Here is a 15,590-nt window from a genome sequence, read left to right as displayed (position 1 = left end):
CCCCCCTGGCTTTGTTGGGGCTTATACTTCTACAGACAAGCAGGCTTCTCTCCCCGGAGCCACCAGGAGCTCAAACAAAAGCCGCCTTTGTCTTTTAATCTGTCAATCATCTAAGAATAAAGTTGACATCACAGGTATGGCACAGAGAGATGTGAGATGCTGTTAGTGTGTTAATTCGATGCGTGTGTCTGTTTGTCCGGCTGTCTTTGCTTTGTCTATGCTTTGTTTGATATATCTGTGGAAAATGTGTCAGGGTATTACTCTAAATCACCCTGTTGGCCCTAGTAGACAAAAAACTCTGTGGTCCCGCATGACCAGCATTGCATTGTGCTTACATGGAGATGTTTTTAGGCCACATTCTCTCCACACACACGATGACTAAATATATTGAAAAGGATTTGCTAACTAAAGAAAGTGTCCCAACAGCCCTGTGGGAGACGAGGTTTATCCAAAGATGTATCTCAAGGCAGCCTGCACTGAGGTCCCCGTTCCCAGGCAGAGAGGGGGGCCTAGGCTGGATCGCTTCCCCAGTTCTATCCATCAGAGGCTTGGGGCAGGAACCAGGGTGCACCCCTCAAGCCCCACCAGCTGCCTTCCAGGAAGCTTCGAAGCCTGCAGACCTCGAGAGCAGAAGGGTTTGGAGGATCTTCTTCATGTGCATTTCTTTCAGGCATCGGTCCAACCTAAAGCCAGCATGGTGTACAGGTAGGATATCTGAAGATGCATGAGGATGCATGCTCTTAATAGGTTCAGTACATTCAGATAAGGCAAGGCAAGGCAAGGCAGCTTTATTTGTATAGCCCATTTCAGCAACAGGGCAATTCAAAGTGCTTTACATAAACATTCAAGAACATTGCGACAAAGTGCAAAAGAACATTAAGACATAATTAAAACAGTTATAAAAACATTAAAGATTAGAAAATAAAAAATAAAAACAAGCTAAAAATAAAAGCTAGGATAGAAGCTAAAATAGAGTATAACACACAAGAGTAAAAGCTCTAGTGCAGTATAAGATCATTATTTGGTTTAATAAAAGGCAGTAGCAAACAGGAAAGTTTTAAGCTTTGTTTTAAAAGAACTCAGAGTTGGAGCGGTCCTGCAGTTTTCTGGGAGCTTGTTCCAAATATTTGGTGCATAAAAACTGAACGCTGCTAATAAATGGCATTTATCTATGGCTAGATAAATACCATAAATTCAGGCCATGCTGCTGATATAGTGATAAAGAGTGTCATTTTGGCTTGTTGGTTCTGCTGAATGAACTTCTTTTGGTCTGTTCAAGGGTAAATGTGAATTTAGTTTGAGCCCAGTCAGGGTAAACAGCAGCCTGTTTGTCAATTTACTCCAATTTGTGTCATTTCTAAACCACTGGGAGTGAGGATTACAGTTTAACTCTGCTCAGCGGGGTCCCTGTCCTGTTAAATACCTAATGCTTTCATCATCTCCTGATAAGGAAGAGTCCTTCTTAGCACAGCGAGACCCAGCACTAATTCCCATCCGCAATTAGACTCGACGTGCAAGGCACATGAGGCCACCATCAGACATGCTGCTGTGTCATCAGTGGCTTCGGCAGGTTTCAGTACCGTGGAAAGACTGAGGATTTGAATAAGTAATGAAGTGTAGGGCTAATGTTCGAGTTGATTGTCATAGCAGAAAGAAAGTGAGCTTTCAGCAGTGATGATCATATAAAGATCATTATAGGAAATTACCTCCTTTTTTTTGTTGACAGTTTCTGCAACGTGATCATTTTCAGGATGTGGGATGGATGGTAAATTAGTGCAATCTTTTTCTCTTTCAGGGTTCACACTCACAGTATTGTATGATACCAAATCTTCTTTCTACCTAATAACAGATATAATTGTGGATGTGTAAAGAATAATAATTCAAAAATAAGACTGCGACAGGCAGATTCTACCTTGACTGAATGTAACATCAAGCATGAAATTATTATTTTTCAATGTGTTAATTGGCATCTATAAACAAAAAAGTGACTTGTTTAAAGAATATATTTGCATTTAAGAAAATACACTTTTTTCTTGCCGAGAGTTAGATGAGAGGAATCATAATTTTTTCATGCTGGTAGGCTAAATAAGAAGCTTAATTTAGCGTAAAGACAAGAAGCCATGGGAGCGGGGAAACAGCTCAAATAAGTTACCAAAAGAAATCTGCTAACTGCACCTCTCAATATTTCTAATGAATGTGTTATATTTACAATATTAGTTGTTTCATCTAAAAAACAAAGTGTAAAAACCACAAGTTGTGGTTACAGGGGTTAATTACCTGCTAGCCCTTACAAAAAAGAAGTATACTTCAAGTTTATTTTGATGAAATAGAAAAGTATATTTCAAGTATAATCCCAAGTTTACTTTATGTAATAAGTATACTAATACCAATGTACTAGTAGTAAGTGTACTACTTCAATACTCCTTGGTCCCACTTTTTAGTTTATAAAAGTATACTTTTAAGTATACTTTAGGAGTGGTAAACTTTAAGTACACAACTAGTTTACATCCAAGTTGTATTTTGTTCTGCAACTATAATATGAACTATAAAACAAGTGAACTTATACTGTTAGTTTACTAGTTATACACTTGTAGCCCACTTTTTAGTTTATGAAAGTGCACCTTAAAGTATACTCTCAGTAAACTACTAGTTTGATATTTTTTAATATACTTGTAAGTTTTATTTAAGTGAACTTGTAGTACTTAGCCAAATATACTTATACTTCTGTATACTTGTAAGTATAAGCCAAGTACTTAAGTATAATCTTGTTAATTAACTATATGTTGGATAAGTACATAAAAAGTAAACTGAAAGCATACTCTATTATTTTAAGTTTAAAAGAAGTATACTAATTGCACAACTGAATAAACTTCTTTTTTGTAAGGGAGACCAGTGGCTCCTAAACTTTTTCATGTCAAAGACCCCAAAATCGTACGCAAATTGGACCCCATTTGATAAGATTTTGTCCCAGGATCCACCATCTGATAGGCTGTTTGCTTTTAGATGTTTTATTACATAAAGTATTTGAAACTCATGACCAAAACAGTCACACATTATGTCACTGTGTTACTGAAAATAAATGATTCCCCTTTTTGCTGGGGACCCCCTGGAACCTATATACAAGGACCCCTGGGACTTTGGGTACCCCTGTGCTAGACCATATCATAATTGATTGGGATATCCAATCCAATCCAATCCAAATTTATTTATAAAGCCCATTTAAAAACAACAAAAGTTGACCAAAGTGCTGTACAATTATACATAAAAAACATAAAAACAACACAATAAAACACCAAGACCAACTTAAAACCAACAGGACATTAAAATAATAAAAGCGTTAAGACCAATAGGAAAGGGAAAAGGATTAAAATAGTCAATTCTCATGCACGAGCCAAAAGCCAAGGAATTAAAGGGATATGAATTTCTTGCTGTTTTTTTTTTTTTTCTTACATTTTTGTGATTATGGATAAAAACAAATGACTTGGCCTTTGGACAGTCAAGCAGAAGTTAGCCAGTGTGGGAACTGCCAATTGTTCCCATTGGTCCATTATTCCGAGAGCCTAATAGTCAGAAAAATGTCCCATTGGACTCAAAGCCCATTGTGCAAGTTATCCAGTTATCCAGTTATATATAATATAAAAATAGAAAATTGTTCTCTAGGCCCATTACTCCAAAAAATACACTCTCCAAGCACACGGCTCATTATTATGCAGAATGACGTCATCACACCTTGCCAACTTCATTCTCTGCCCAGGTAAGGTTAGACATCACTCCACTATCTTTATATACCATTTAACATAGCTACTGTTGTATGTTTATGCACAAAGTGTAAAGAGTGACGAGTTGTGGTTTAACATGGGTCGTTGTCTTTACATTAGTTCAGTTGGGACAGAGCTAGGCTAATTAGCTCCCTAGTTACGGTCGTTATGCTTAGCTAAGCTAATTGCCTGCTAGCTCTAGCTTCACATTAGCACACAGACAGGAGAGTGGTTTCAATGTTATCATCTAACTTTAATTTCCCAAAATGTCAAACTATTTATTTAACAGTAACCCTTTTTTTTTTTTTTTTTTTTTAACTATGACTATACTAATAACCTTACTGATTGATTTATCTGACTTGTACATTAGGGATGTCCCGATACCAGAAATCTAGTAGTCGATACCAATAACAGTGAATTTCCACGATTCTCGATACCAATTCGATACCTCGGTAGAAAAAACAAAAACAACAACAATAAATCCCATGTAATTCAACACGCACTCTTTTATTAAAAACATTTGAACATCACAAACAGTCTTTCCTTGTTAAAGGGACTATTTGTAACTTTGTACGCGCATAACTGTAGCGGGTCGTCACACATGCGCGCTCGCATATGCGCGTTCGCGTGTAGCCGCTGTACCCTCCTCCTCTGTCTGCTCGCCTTCACTCAGACAGCTCAGCTCTCTCCACCTCTAGACGTGAACGCGCGTTCACTACACACTGCAGAAGAGTTAGTTTAGCTCTGAGAATATCTAGTGAATGCACAGGGGACGTTTGTGCAGAAATAAATGCTGCAGCTCCTCCAGACCAACAGAGGTTTTCCGTGTCTTGTGAAGTGTCAGAGCTCTTCAGAGAGTTACGTTATCCTCTCGTTACCGACTGGGTGCCGGTGTCTCCTCTGCTCTCTCCGGCTGCGGGCGGAGAGAGCAGAGGAGACACGCTGCAGAGCTCCGCTGCCTCAGCCTGCACTTAGGCAGGAAAAGCCAACACTAGGATCAGATCTAAATCATGTTCATGGAGAGACCTTCGTCTGGTCAGCTAACATTACTGCCAAGCAGCTGAAATATAGAGTGATATTGTGGTTTTAGCTGACGTGTGTCGCCTCACTGTTCTGAGCGATGCTCGTTCAGGTATATTTAGAGCGAGCAAGCGCTGACTTTCGTTGATTTCACGGCCACAGGTGTCGCTGTTAAGAAGCATTTCTGAAAGTTACAAATAGTCCCTTTAATACCAGATAGTTGGCAACCCTAACGAGAAAGCTGAGTTTGTGGCTGCAATATCTGTTGTTCTTCCTGCATCCAGTGCAATGCATCCTAGTACATATATAGGCACTGCTGGTACGGCTCCGTGAGCAGGAAAACTCAGCTTTCTTGGGCAATATAGCACACACATTGAGGAATTTATTGTTTCAATTGACTACATTTATTGCTGAAAAATTTAAATTCTGCAGGTACATAAACATTTCATCAATACTAAATCTATGGACCACTGAGTGCTTCACCATTAGAGAATAAATAAATCTGCATCCGCTTCCCTCTGTCATTCAATATCCCCGCTATGAAGCCACATGCCTGCTGGGCAGACGCATAAGGTCACTAGGCTTCTGTAGGGGCTGTTACAATACAGATGTCAGCATTAATCAGTGTCACCAGTGGTTTCAAAAACTGAGATGAGGTCATGGCAGAAGAAGTTGATAATGATGCTGATGATGAGAAATGTCATAATGGAAATAGTGGGTGATGATGAGGATGACATGATAGTATAAGTAGATGAAAAGATTGGTGCTCTTGGTGACGGATGGTGATGATGAAGTTGCATCCTTCTTGTTCCTTCCTATCGGATTTAGAGTCAAGCTTCTTCATCAATATTTCATGCATGTTTGCTGGCCTGGAGTGAAATCTGTAGCGCTTAATAACTGTGACCATTGTGTCTGCACAGAGTTGGTACCACCCTATTAGGGCAGATTAAACTACCAATTCTTCCTCTGTGGTGTTGCACGCGCAGTGAATCCCAATCACTTGCGCTGCCGGTCTAATCTGCAGTATAGGGGGGAAAGACTATGGAATTGGAGAGAGGGAGTGTGCTGTGTTAAATTGAGATTTTAGCGAGGACAGATGGGAGAGGGGGGGATGAGAGACGGACAGAAGATTTGAGTGAATGCAGAGGAAAATACATAGAAAGAAAAGAGATTGGGACTGCTGCAGCAGTGACGTCACAGGCAGCTTGGAAAGGTTCTCCCCCTTATCATCTCTCATTTACGCAACAGGAGGTTAGTGCTGATAAGGACAACTACCTATTAGACATGGCATACTGTAGCCTTTTGAACACGAGGATAAAATGTGCAGCACTAAAATCTTTCATCTGTCCAGCAGCAGACTGTTTAGAGAGCTGTAATTGTGGGACATGAATGTAATGTTGCAGAGAGTGGCTATTGTAGGGAAAGAAAATCACTGCATAGATAGATGATGCAGCATGTTGGAGTGCTATCAAGCTGACAGATGCTCACACTGTGGGAAATCCAAGGTTATGTTAGAGGTATTTATCAGACTCCTCAGTGCAGCGTCATGGCTCATCTATTTCAAAATGTGCGTATTCGCCATATGGAGGTTTGTGTCTTAGCAACAGAGTTTCAGAACTCAATTATAGGTTCTTACTGGAGCAATTAAAGCAGAGTGGTTTGCCTCAGGGTAACGGCGTTATCGCCCGTTGGGGATTTCAGCCGAGAGTGTAACAGTTCTAGTTGACGCTTTTGACTGACACACTTTTAAATGGGATCGACAGGGAGGAAAAATGTAGCCTTGGAGGTGCTGGTGACATTAGAGGGATGTTTGCAACTTTATCCAACTGCGCAGTTACCTCTCCAGAGCGTTGCAGTATATGATCAAGCCAAAACAAGGTTTGCCTGCAGGCGAGGAGGCTGTAGAAGATGTAGAGATAATGGCAGCACAGTGTGCAGTTCTTTTTTAGCTTTTTTTCAAAAGGTTGTGTGATTTAAAGGTGCACTTTTACACATCAACATCAGTTTACTTGTCAATGGGAGAGCATCTGGGCCTGCGAAAACAGTTGTTTAGTTGTATAATGTCTTTTGTGGCTCTGGAGGGAGCTTTCCAAAGTCTGTAAAATAACCCTGATGATGTCAGGTTGGGCTATGAGACTTCAAATCCTTAACTGAAAGCATTTGTTATTCAAGTTTAAAGGGATAGTTCGGGTGTTTTGATGTCAGTGTATGACCTACAGTACAGCTGGTTGCTTTGGCGAGAGCACAGATAACAGCTTAAGTTCCCCGTCGGAAACATAGACTGTGTAGCTGTCCAACTGCAAGGTAAACCAGCAAAACTATTCTAAATATAGTGTACACTTAAACTGATATTGATTCTTTTAGGTGGCTAAAATACGTTTTGCTACCGGCCCCGTCCACAGCAGTACATTGATTTGCTGTGCTTTTACTCCTTCCTGCTTCTCCAAACTGGGGGCGTGCCGACTGTCATCTACTGTAGGTCATACACTGACTATGGACAAGTACCCCTGTGATACCCCTATTCCTTTAATAAACATAAGAATTTACCAGACAAGAAGAGTTTAACAAATGACTCAATCAAGTTGCATTATAGGAAATGTAGGATCCAGGATTTTTGGACCCATATTGGGGACTAAAAGTCAGGATATCTCGTCCTCTGTTGCTTCAATTTTTACATTTCTTTTAAAAACGTGACTTGTCAGTCTTCCAGTTTTGTGGAAGTGCAAATCCCTGGATTACCCCTTTTAAGGAATATTTGTCTTCAATTATTACACGCACCTGAAAAGACAGTACAAACATATAACCTCAACTCGGATACATTACATTTCATCTCATTCAACATATAGTTTCTCAACATATATAAAAATCCGCCCCCCACTGACCCAGAAGCTAACTTTGGCATCATAAATGACGGGGCCCTGCCGAACAGATTTTCACTGTTATCAAATGCAATCAGAAGGATATAAATAAAACCGTGCTGGCCTCGAGGTTCGCGGATGTTCAATGAACCGTGAAATCCTGCATTGTCACATTACTGCTCAGTGGGGGAGGAAAGTAAGACGCTGCGCTGCCTGAACGCTGGTTTATGCTTTATTTCACTGTGCCACTTAACATCTGCTCTGAGATGTCAGCGTCGGTCTCCCTGGGTTCTTCTTTGAGACTGTAATGAACTATAGCCTGTAATTTCTCACAGTACAAAACAGGCATGCTGTTATGCTATTTGTCTCAGATTGGAAGTTATTACATGATTGTAAATGTTACTGGATGTGTAAAGAGGGCATGCACTGTAATGGCAGACGACAAAAAACGGGGTAATGCCTCATAAATCGTCACCGATGAAGTGAAGCGTGCTTCTGGCGTTCAGATGTAGGTTACTGTGATCAGCCACCATATGCCACTTTAACATCCTGCCTGAAGTCAACAAACACACACACAAACTCACGTCAACCTTGGCTCACCCGATTTCCATTCAGAATATACCTCTGCCTCTCTTTCTCTCTCTCTCTGTGAGTGTGTGGCGCCATAGTGAAAAACACTGCAGTTCTTTCAGCCAGTCAGTCAGAGCCAGTAGCCTACACACAGTGTCTCGCTCCCTCATTCAGCGCCTGGCTCGCTCTCCCTCTACGCTCAACACATGCTGCTACTCGCCTCCTCACTGCATCTGTCCTCTTCTCCCTGAAGTGAGGTACCATGCATCCTGCTTTCTCCTCCTCCTCCTCCTCCTCCTCCTCCTCCTCCTCTTCTCCGCTTGTTTGTTACCATTCCACGGTCCCTTTATCAAACAGAGCGTTCTTGCTGCAAAGCCGGGGACCATAAGAGCTGTGTTACTTGCTCGAAGGACTTTGGAGACGGGACAACGCTGTTTGCCGGGTCTGAGGACAGCTGCTGGAAACGCTGCTGCCCGCTTTCTGTTGGGATGTGGATCTTTGGGGGCCTCTGCTTGCTGTGTGACAACGCTTGATTCCTTCTCAAAGTTGCAGGAGGGCACACGTCAATCAAGAATCTCATCTCTTGTTTCTCAGAGAACGCTGACGACTCGCTGAGTGTAAGAACACTTGTATCAGTAAAGATCTAATTGTCTGTGTGTTGAAGCAAATGTTTGCAAGAGAGTGTTGATTTGCAAGCGTTTGCTTTTCTGTGAAAGCATGACCTTCTTTTTAAGATGTGTGACAGAGTTCGAGATGGTGTCTGTGATTATGTGTGTGTGTACAGTGTTGAAAGCCCAGTGTGGTGGTACAGTGTTACTCTCCTCTCTCCAGGTGTTTGACTAAAAGGCTTAGCCGCGGTTGGAGGATGAGAAACACTCCCCAGACACCCAAAACTCCTCCTGGCAGCCCGACAAATCCTTCCAGACACCCTGAAGAGAAATGCATTAAAAGAAGAATTAGAGGCAGACTTTGTGAACAGCAGTGGACTAATCGGAAATGAGCAAGAAACCCAATTTGAGTCGGAAAAGTGTGCAATAGTTTAAATAGGATGAGGTGAGGAAGATAGAACAGGACAGCCAGAGAAAGAGAAAGAGAAAAATGAGATAGAAATGCAAGAAAAACTAGGGCATTCTTCATATGCCACATCGAAGCAGCTTAGAGATGTGAGCGCAAGACGTTAGAAAACAGCGCGGGAAAAAGAAACTACAGAGGTGTTTCTTCTTCTTCATTCTGGTTTAGCAGGACATTTTTCCTCGTCCCCTCACACCTTTAACCCTCACCCCTCTAATCCTCTGCAACACATGCTATCAAGTGCTCTTCTCAATTGGGCGACTCTTTAAGCGTCTCATTCAGTGCTTCTTCTCCTTCACCCTTTCTCCCTCCATCTCCATCTCCATCTCCATCTCCATTCTCTCTCATATATCCAGGTGGAGTTAGACCGGCACAGGATCCCCGTCTCCACTCCTCACACACTGACCAGGACTGCACTGCTGCTATGTGCGATCTTGACGTAACATCAGCTTGAGATTCTTCCCCTCAAAAGAAACTGAACAATCTCATGCTACCGTCATTCCTGCCTGTGATTTCCATATGAGATTCAGCAGCTCCAGGCAGAACTGGCCGGGACCACTGACTTTCAACTTCACATAAGAACAACAAGGACAAAATCTACAGACAGAAAAAAAGGACTGTTAAGGACGCAAACAAAACCTTGTTTGTCTCGGAGCAGCTCTAGTGGCCTTTGCCAACAGCCATGCAGGTGTCCTTTGCATGTACGGACCACGGGCTGAAGGCCCCGCGTAACGGCGAGCACAGCAAGCAGAACGCCACCAGCCCCAACACAGCCAGCAAGGCCCGTGCCCGCTTCCGCACCGTGGCCCTGATAGCTCGCAGCCTGGGCTCCTTCACCCACCGCTACCACCACAACCTCAAGGAGTCCACCGCCAAGCTCACCGGCATGAAGTATCGGTACGTAGACTGATGGTGGAGACTGTGTGAGAAAGTAGAAGGAGGAGGAGGAGGTGTATTTAGTTTTAGTTAGTTTCTCTCCTCCGCCATGCGTATACTATGAAAACATGCCACACCTCTGAATGTGAGAGAAAGAATAATAATAACTGAATATGAATGTCAACACAATATAATATGTTAGAAAAATGGTAGAAAAACAAGATACCTAAAATGAGACGAGAGCTGACAGTGAAGATATATGAGCAGTGACAGGGGATGAGTGGGATGGTGCGTGTGTGTGTGTTTGCGTCAAGATAAAATGCAGAATATTGGCGTCTCTATATAATTAAACCACAATTAATAGTGTCTCTATAGAAAACTAGGATCTGGGACAACTTAAGTTGTTTGGAGCTTAATTTAATTGCTTGCAAGTGAGATTTGAAGTGAAAGACAAGATATTTGGTTTGGTAATGACCGATAAAAATACAGAAAAGATCATATTTTTTCACGCACGCAGAAATGCTTATTTTAATCAGGCATATTGGTTGAAAGCTGGACTGGTTTTGACCTCACAGATTACACCTGGCACTGCATATAGACAATACCCTGGAACATCATTCCATCGCATAATGAAATGACCAACAGCTGTCACAAAAATATGACCATACTAATATCATGAAAATAGGATAATAAAATGGACCATATAAATCATATCACAGTTCGGTGCAGTAACATCAACATGTACATTCTCACAATGAATCTGACCAAACAGATGGTGGTGAACATCTGTGACAGCTGTTACTGACAAAATCTGTTTATAAAGAGGGTTTTTGAGGAGTTGCAACTAACGATTATTTTCATTTTTGATTAATCTGTTGATTATTTTCTTGATTCATAAATCCTTTTTCTGGTCTATTAAATGTCAGAAAATGGAGAAACATGTCGATCAGTGTTTCCCAAAACCCAAGATGACGTCCTCAAATGTCTTGTTTTATCCTCAACTCAAAGATATTCAGTTTACTGTCACAGACGAGTAAAGAAACCAGAAAATATTCACATTTAAGAAGCTGGAATCTGAGAATTTTTTTCTTTAAAATTATTCAAACCGATTAATCGATTATCAAAATAGTTGGTGACTAATTTAATAGTTGACAACTAATCAATTAATTGTTGCAGTTTAGAGGCAAATGTGGGAGCATAAGTGATGCTGCTGCAGTACAGTATGGACATCATAAGGTACAGCATGGGAAAATTTAACTAAATGCTGATTCTTTATAGACAAGATATCAGTAGGAGTAGCGGTAGTAAAACAATTTGAATGCACACGAGAAATAGAAATAATATCACCAATAAAATAGATAAAAAAACAACGAAATATGTAAATAAATTCCCCGATACATTCTGTGCATCTACAGCACAACACCTCACTGTCACACAGCTGACTTTGATTTTGAAGGTCTCTCATCATGAGCTTATTCAACTCCTCCAGCATCAGTTTAAGACTCCGACTGCGCCGCATACAGTTCTCAATAACTGGCCGACACCGTGGAGTACACTCCGGAAAGTGTCACAGTAAAGCCGAGCATGTGTGTTTGTGTTTGTGTGTGTGTGTGTGTGGGAGTAGTAGTAAAAGTAAACAACACTCTCTTATCTCAGTGAGTGGGCTCTTAACCCAGACCACAGGAGCAAAATAGTAGCTTTCACCTCACGCTGGAGAAGGTGACATCATCGCATACGGTGTCAGCATCAAGAGAGACGCAGAGAGAGACTGAGAGCAAACTGGATAATGGGAATGGATGGAATTAGAGAGAAGAAATGAAAGACAGAACAAAAAGAAAAGACAGAATTAGAGAGTGAATGAAAGAGAAAATTGGGGCATGCGGGTCAGTTCACACAAAAAAGAGGCAATTAGCAGAATCTCTGCAGATTGGATGTGGAGCAGCTAAATGCGATAAGTGTCTGCTTGTCACACAATCTCATCTCGTTTCCATAACAACATTGAAATGGCCAACTTCAATCTGTTCCCCCAGCAGCAAACAAGCCTGGTGACTATATTGTGCTAACTGGTTCAGCATTTACAAAAGAGTTGTTGTTTTTTTCCATTAACTGAGAAGATTAATTTTGAAATTGTATTTTTTAAATCCATCATTTAAATACTTTAAAGTCACAGCCAACCAAGAAGCCACATTTTTCCCATGCTTGTTTCACAGTTTCTTCTGTTTTTCCTTAGAGAGCAATTGAAACAAAAACTTGCAAACAGCTCTGATGCAGGAGTTATGCAAAGTGTGTGGCTTCTAAAATGTGTTTATTTTGGTTTGTAACATGAGGATTTGCTCGTTCTTGTAGCTCCTTCTAAAAACAGGTGGAGGATGTTAGCAGTAAAGCTTCCGACAAGCCTTCAGCAAATCCCCTATTTTCACCACAGAAGCAAATGTTGGATGAAATATCTCATTTGTCTCTCTGCTCGCTGTTTGTCTCATAATTTCTGTCTCTCTCTCTCATCCAGTACTCTATCTCTGTCTCCCTCTTTTTCCAAACCACTGACTCAAAGCTGTTTGGTTTAAGTAGACGCTCGTATTGTTTTGAATCTGACAGGGAATCTCTTTCTCTTGAGGTGAAGCCAAGTGGCTCAACTAAATCTACTCTTTGAAGTTTTTCTCAGTGTGATAACGAATGAAAGCACTTTTCCATACAGAGAATGTGTGTGAGTGTGTTCGTGGGCGTATGCGTTTGGCACATTGCATTACTACATACATGAGTGCACGTATGTGCATCAGATGAGCGTGGCGTTGAGGCTCCGCAACGGGAACATCTGAAGGCGTATAGCAAGTTGAAGCATGAGATGTAGTGTGCAGAGCTAGTGAGCATAAACTAATAATACCACCATCCGCAGCATTTTAGTTGTCATGGCGATATACAGTATGATGTAGTTCGGTGGTGTCCCCGAGTTGCAACCTTCCGATGATGTTGGACCTCTCATAATAACATACAAAACCCACAAACAAGTACGCGTGCAGGCCAAAATATGTGATGTAACAAAACATGTCGCTGGCTTCACAAATTGTGCCGATTATTTCTGGTTCCTGGTAGGGAGCCCCCGTTCGCCTGGATTGAAGTTCATAACGGTCATTAGGCAGCAGAAGGCCTTTTGACAGTGCAGGAGGAGGTTTTTGGGAAGATTCCCCTTGGTTGGTTCAGAGCTGTGCTGCAGATGGGCATGCAAAAATCCCTTCTGTCGGTTCCTTCGGATGCAGCGGGCTTATCAGCAGCCAGCAGAGAGAGAGAGGCACTCTCTGCTGTGTGTACATCTGTGTGTTGACAGTGTGAGTAATGTATGAAGCAGCCATATCAAATAAGGCTGCACGATTATGTTCAGAATGCTCATCAAGATTATTTTTGATCAATATTTGACATTATTTATCACGATTGATATTAGGGACAAAATATTCTTATTGCACTTTCACTTAATAGACAGAGCACTGCTTTCACTTCCATGTTGTGCTACATTGCTGCCATTGTGCAAATCTTTGTAACAAAATAAACTCGTCCTTATTCACAGTGCATCTCCTAGAAGCAAATAATGAATAATATTGTACCAAACCTTTGTATTAAAAATTAAATCAACAGAGCACTGCTTTGCGTTGTGGTACATTCGTGCTAATTAACACATTTTTGCAGCAAAATAAGCCTTAAAATAAGGTTCTTCGTCACCTGAATTCAGTGCATTTTCATTTTTTCGAAGGATAAAATGAGTAATATACAACATATTACCCTTCTGCTCCGGACTGCAGCCACAGGCAGCCACCGTAGGGGGCTTGCGCAGCTGCATGACAGCTCCCCAAAAGTGAAGTCCAAACATCTCGATCGCTCCCTGGTTGCTGGCTGTTAGTTTAGGAAGCACTCGATTTATGCAGCAGAGTTTTCTATGAGCGGAACATTTTAAACATCAATATATCAGTTAGTTGATCATGTTCATTTAATTGTGGGAAGCCAAAATCGTAATCACGATTAGTATTCGATTAATTGTGCAGCCCTTATATAAAGTGTTTGCAACAGAAATTCGGGCTTGGCAAGATACTGTATCGATATTCTGCATTTATGTTTTATTATTCTAATCAAACTGTAGGATTTTATTATACATATTAGTCGTACGACTTCACTTGAACATTTCTCAGTTTGACTTCTTCATTTTCATGCATACCAGTGAACAGAAATGAGAAAAGATATTTTAATCGGTACTGTATGTGATTCATACTGCTCATTTCATGGTATCCTACACTTTGTCTTGTTGCACAGTCGAGCTGAATGAAAGTTTTGGAAAAAAATGTAGAGTTTCCTTCCTGTTTTGTTGGTGTGATGCAGACTTTTGTGTAACGCTGTCATTTCTCCCTAGTCACCTAAAGGCTCAGATCTCAGAAATTTAAAAAAGAATTACTGATGACATGCATAGTATTGTCAATTGGAAGGTACTTTGTTGGTATTAAATGTTGAGGCCTTTAATCAGTTCAGTCATGGACTTTCGTTACAATAGTTTGGCGGGGAATACACTGCAGATGCTTTTTACGTATTTAGCAGGAAGTCAGCAAGAAATCAGCGTTTTTCTTTGCACCACAAATCATTCAGTGGCTTTAGAGAAGGTGTATGGGGGGCTTGTGTGATTGAAGATTACACTGCAGTTTTTAACAGCTGTATTGTGAGGACTGATGCGACCTCTGTCCGCCTGTCCACAGAAAGATAACAGATATTCTGCAGCTGTGGCTCGTGTCAGGGTGCACCATAAATCCCAATTTGCTTCGTCGTTGCTCTCCGTGTGTTTATGTTTGTGTTTTGGAGTGAACTTTGAGTGTGTGTGTGTGTGTGTGTGTGTGTGTGTGCATGCGCAGGTGCCTGTGTGTGTGCATACATGCGTGTGTGTTTGCATGACTTCATGCGTGTCTGCACTCATGGAGCCCATCATGCCGCGTTCGCTCAGAGACACACTGTTTGGCAGTGAAATGTGTACGCAGCGCTCTCCGTCATCATAACCCTTCAATAAAATATATTCATTTCATGTTCCAACATCATTTACTTCACTTCATGTCTCGGCCGTTGTGCTGTGATGTGTAGTTCTAATAATATGAGCCAGGATGTTGCACAACAGGAGCCCTGTATAGAGCCCCACTCTGCCTAAAGACCAAACAAGCCCCCAAGGATAAGATCCGCCCAATCTCTCAGTTAAACCGCCAGGGTCGTTTTGCATGGATTTTTGCATTTTAATTAAAGGTCACAACTAAAACGGTTTCCCGTGAGCATAATGGTTTTATAATAGTGTTGCCTTGCAAATGCAATTTTTCACTTTTTCTCCTCAAGTGGACTCTGTAAACAGACTGTAATCACAAACATAATTGGAAGTGATAAAAGTGAAAGAAAAACACTGCTGCAAGTGTATAACAGTAAT

General features: G+C 41.2%; 1 protein-coding gene across 2 annotated transcripts in view; it reads left to right on the top strand.

Annotated features, from left to right (window-relative positions):
- The first annotated feature begins 424 nt into the window (after window positions 1–424).
- kcnab1b (potassium voltage-gated channel subfamily A regulatory beta subunit 1b) overlaps window positions 425–15,590 on the top strand; it is a 42,505-nt gene continuing 27,339 nt past the window's right edge. Inside the window, exons 1-2 of one of the 2 annotated variants that reach the window (XM_074651187.1) lie at window positions 7,873–8,823; window positions 9,634–10,174. In XM_074651187.1, coding sequence (XP_074507288.1) covers window positions 9,960–10,174 — 215 coding nt within the window. In that variant the 5' untranslated portion in view covers window positions 7,873–8,823; window positions 9,634–9,959. Of the gene's footprint in view, window positions 706–7,872; window positions 8,824–9,633; window positions 10,175–15,590 lie in introns of those variants that run through there. The other variant, XM_074651188.1, reaches the window with a different exon arrangement.

This window comes from Sebastes fasciatus, chromosome 11 (assembly GCF_043250625.1).
Source record: "Sebastes fasciatus isolate fSebFas1 chromosome 11, fSebFas1.pri, whole genome shotgun sequence".
NCBI classification, from domain to species: Eukaryota; Metazoa; Chordata; class Actinopteri; order Perciformes; family Sebastidae; genus Sebastes; species Sebastes fasciatus.
The sequence above is the reverse complement of the archived record's forward strand: the minus strand, read 5'-3'. Positions and strand labels throughout refer to the sequence as shown.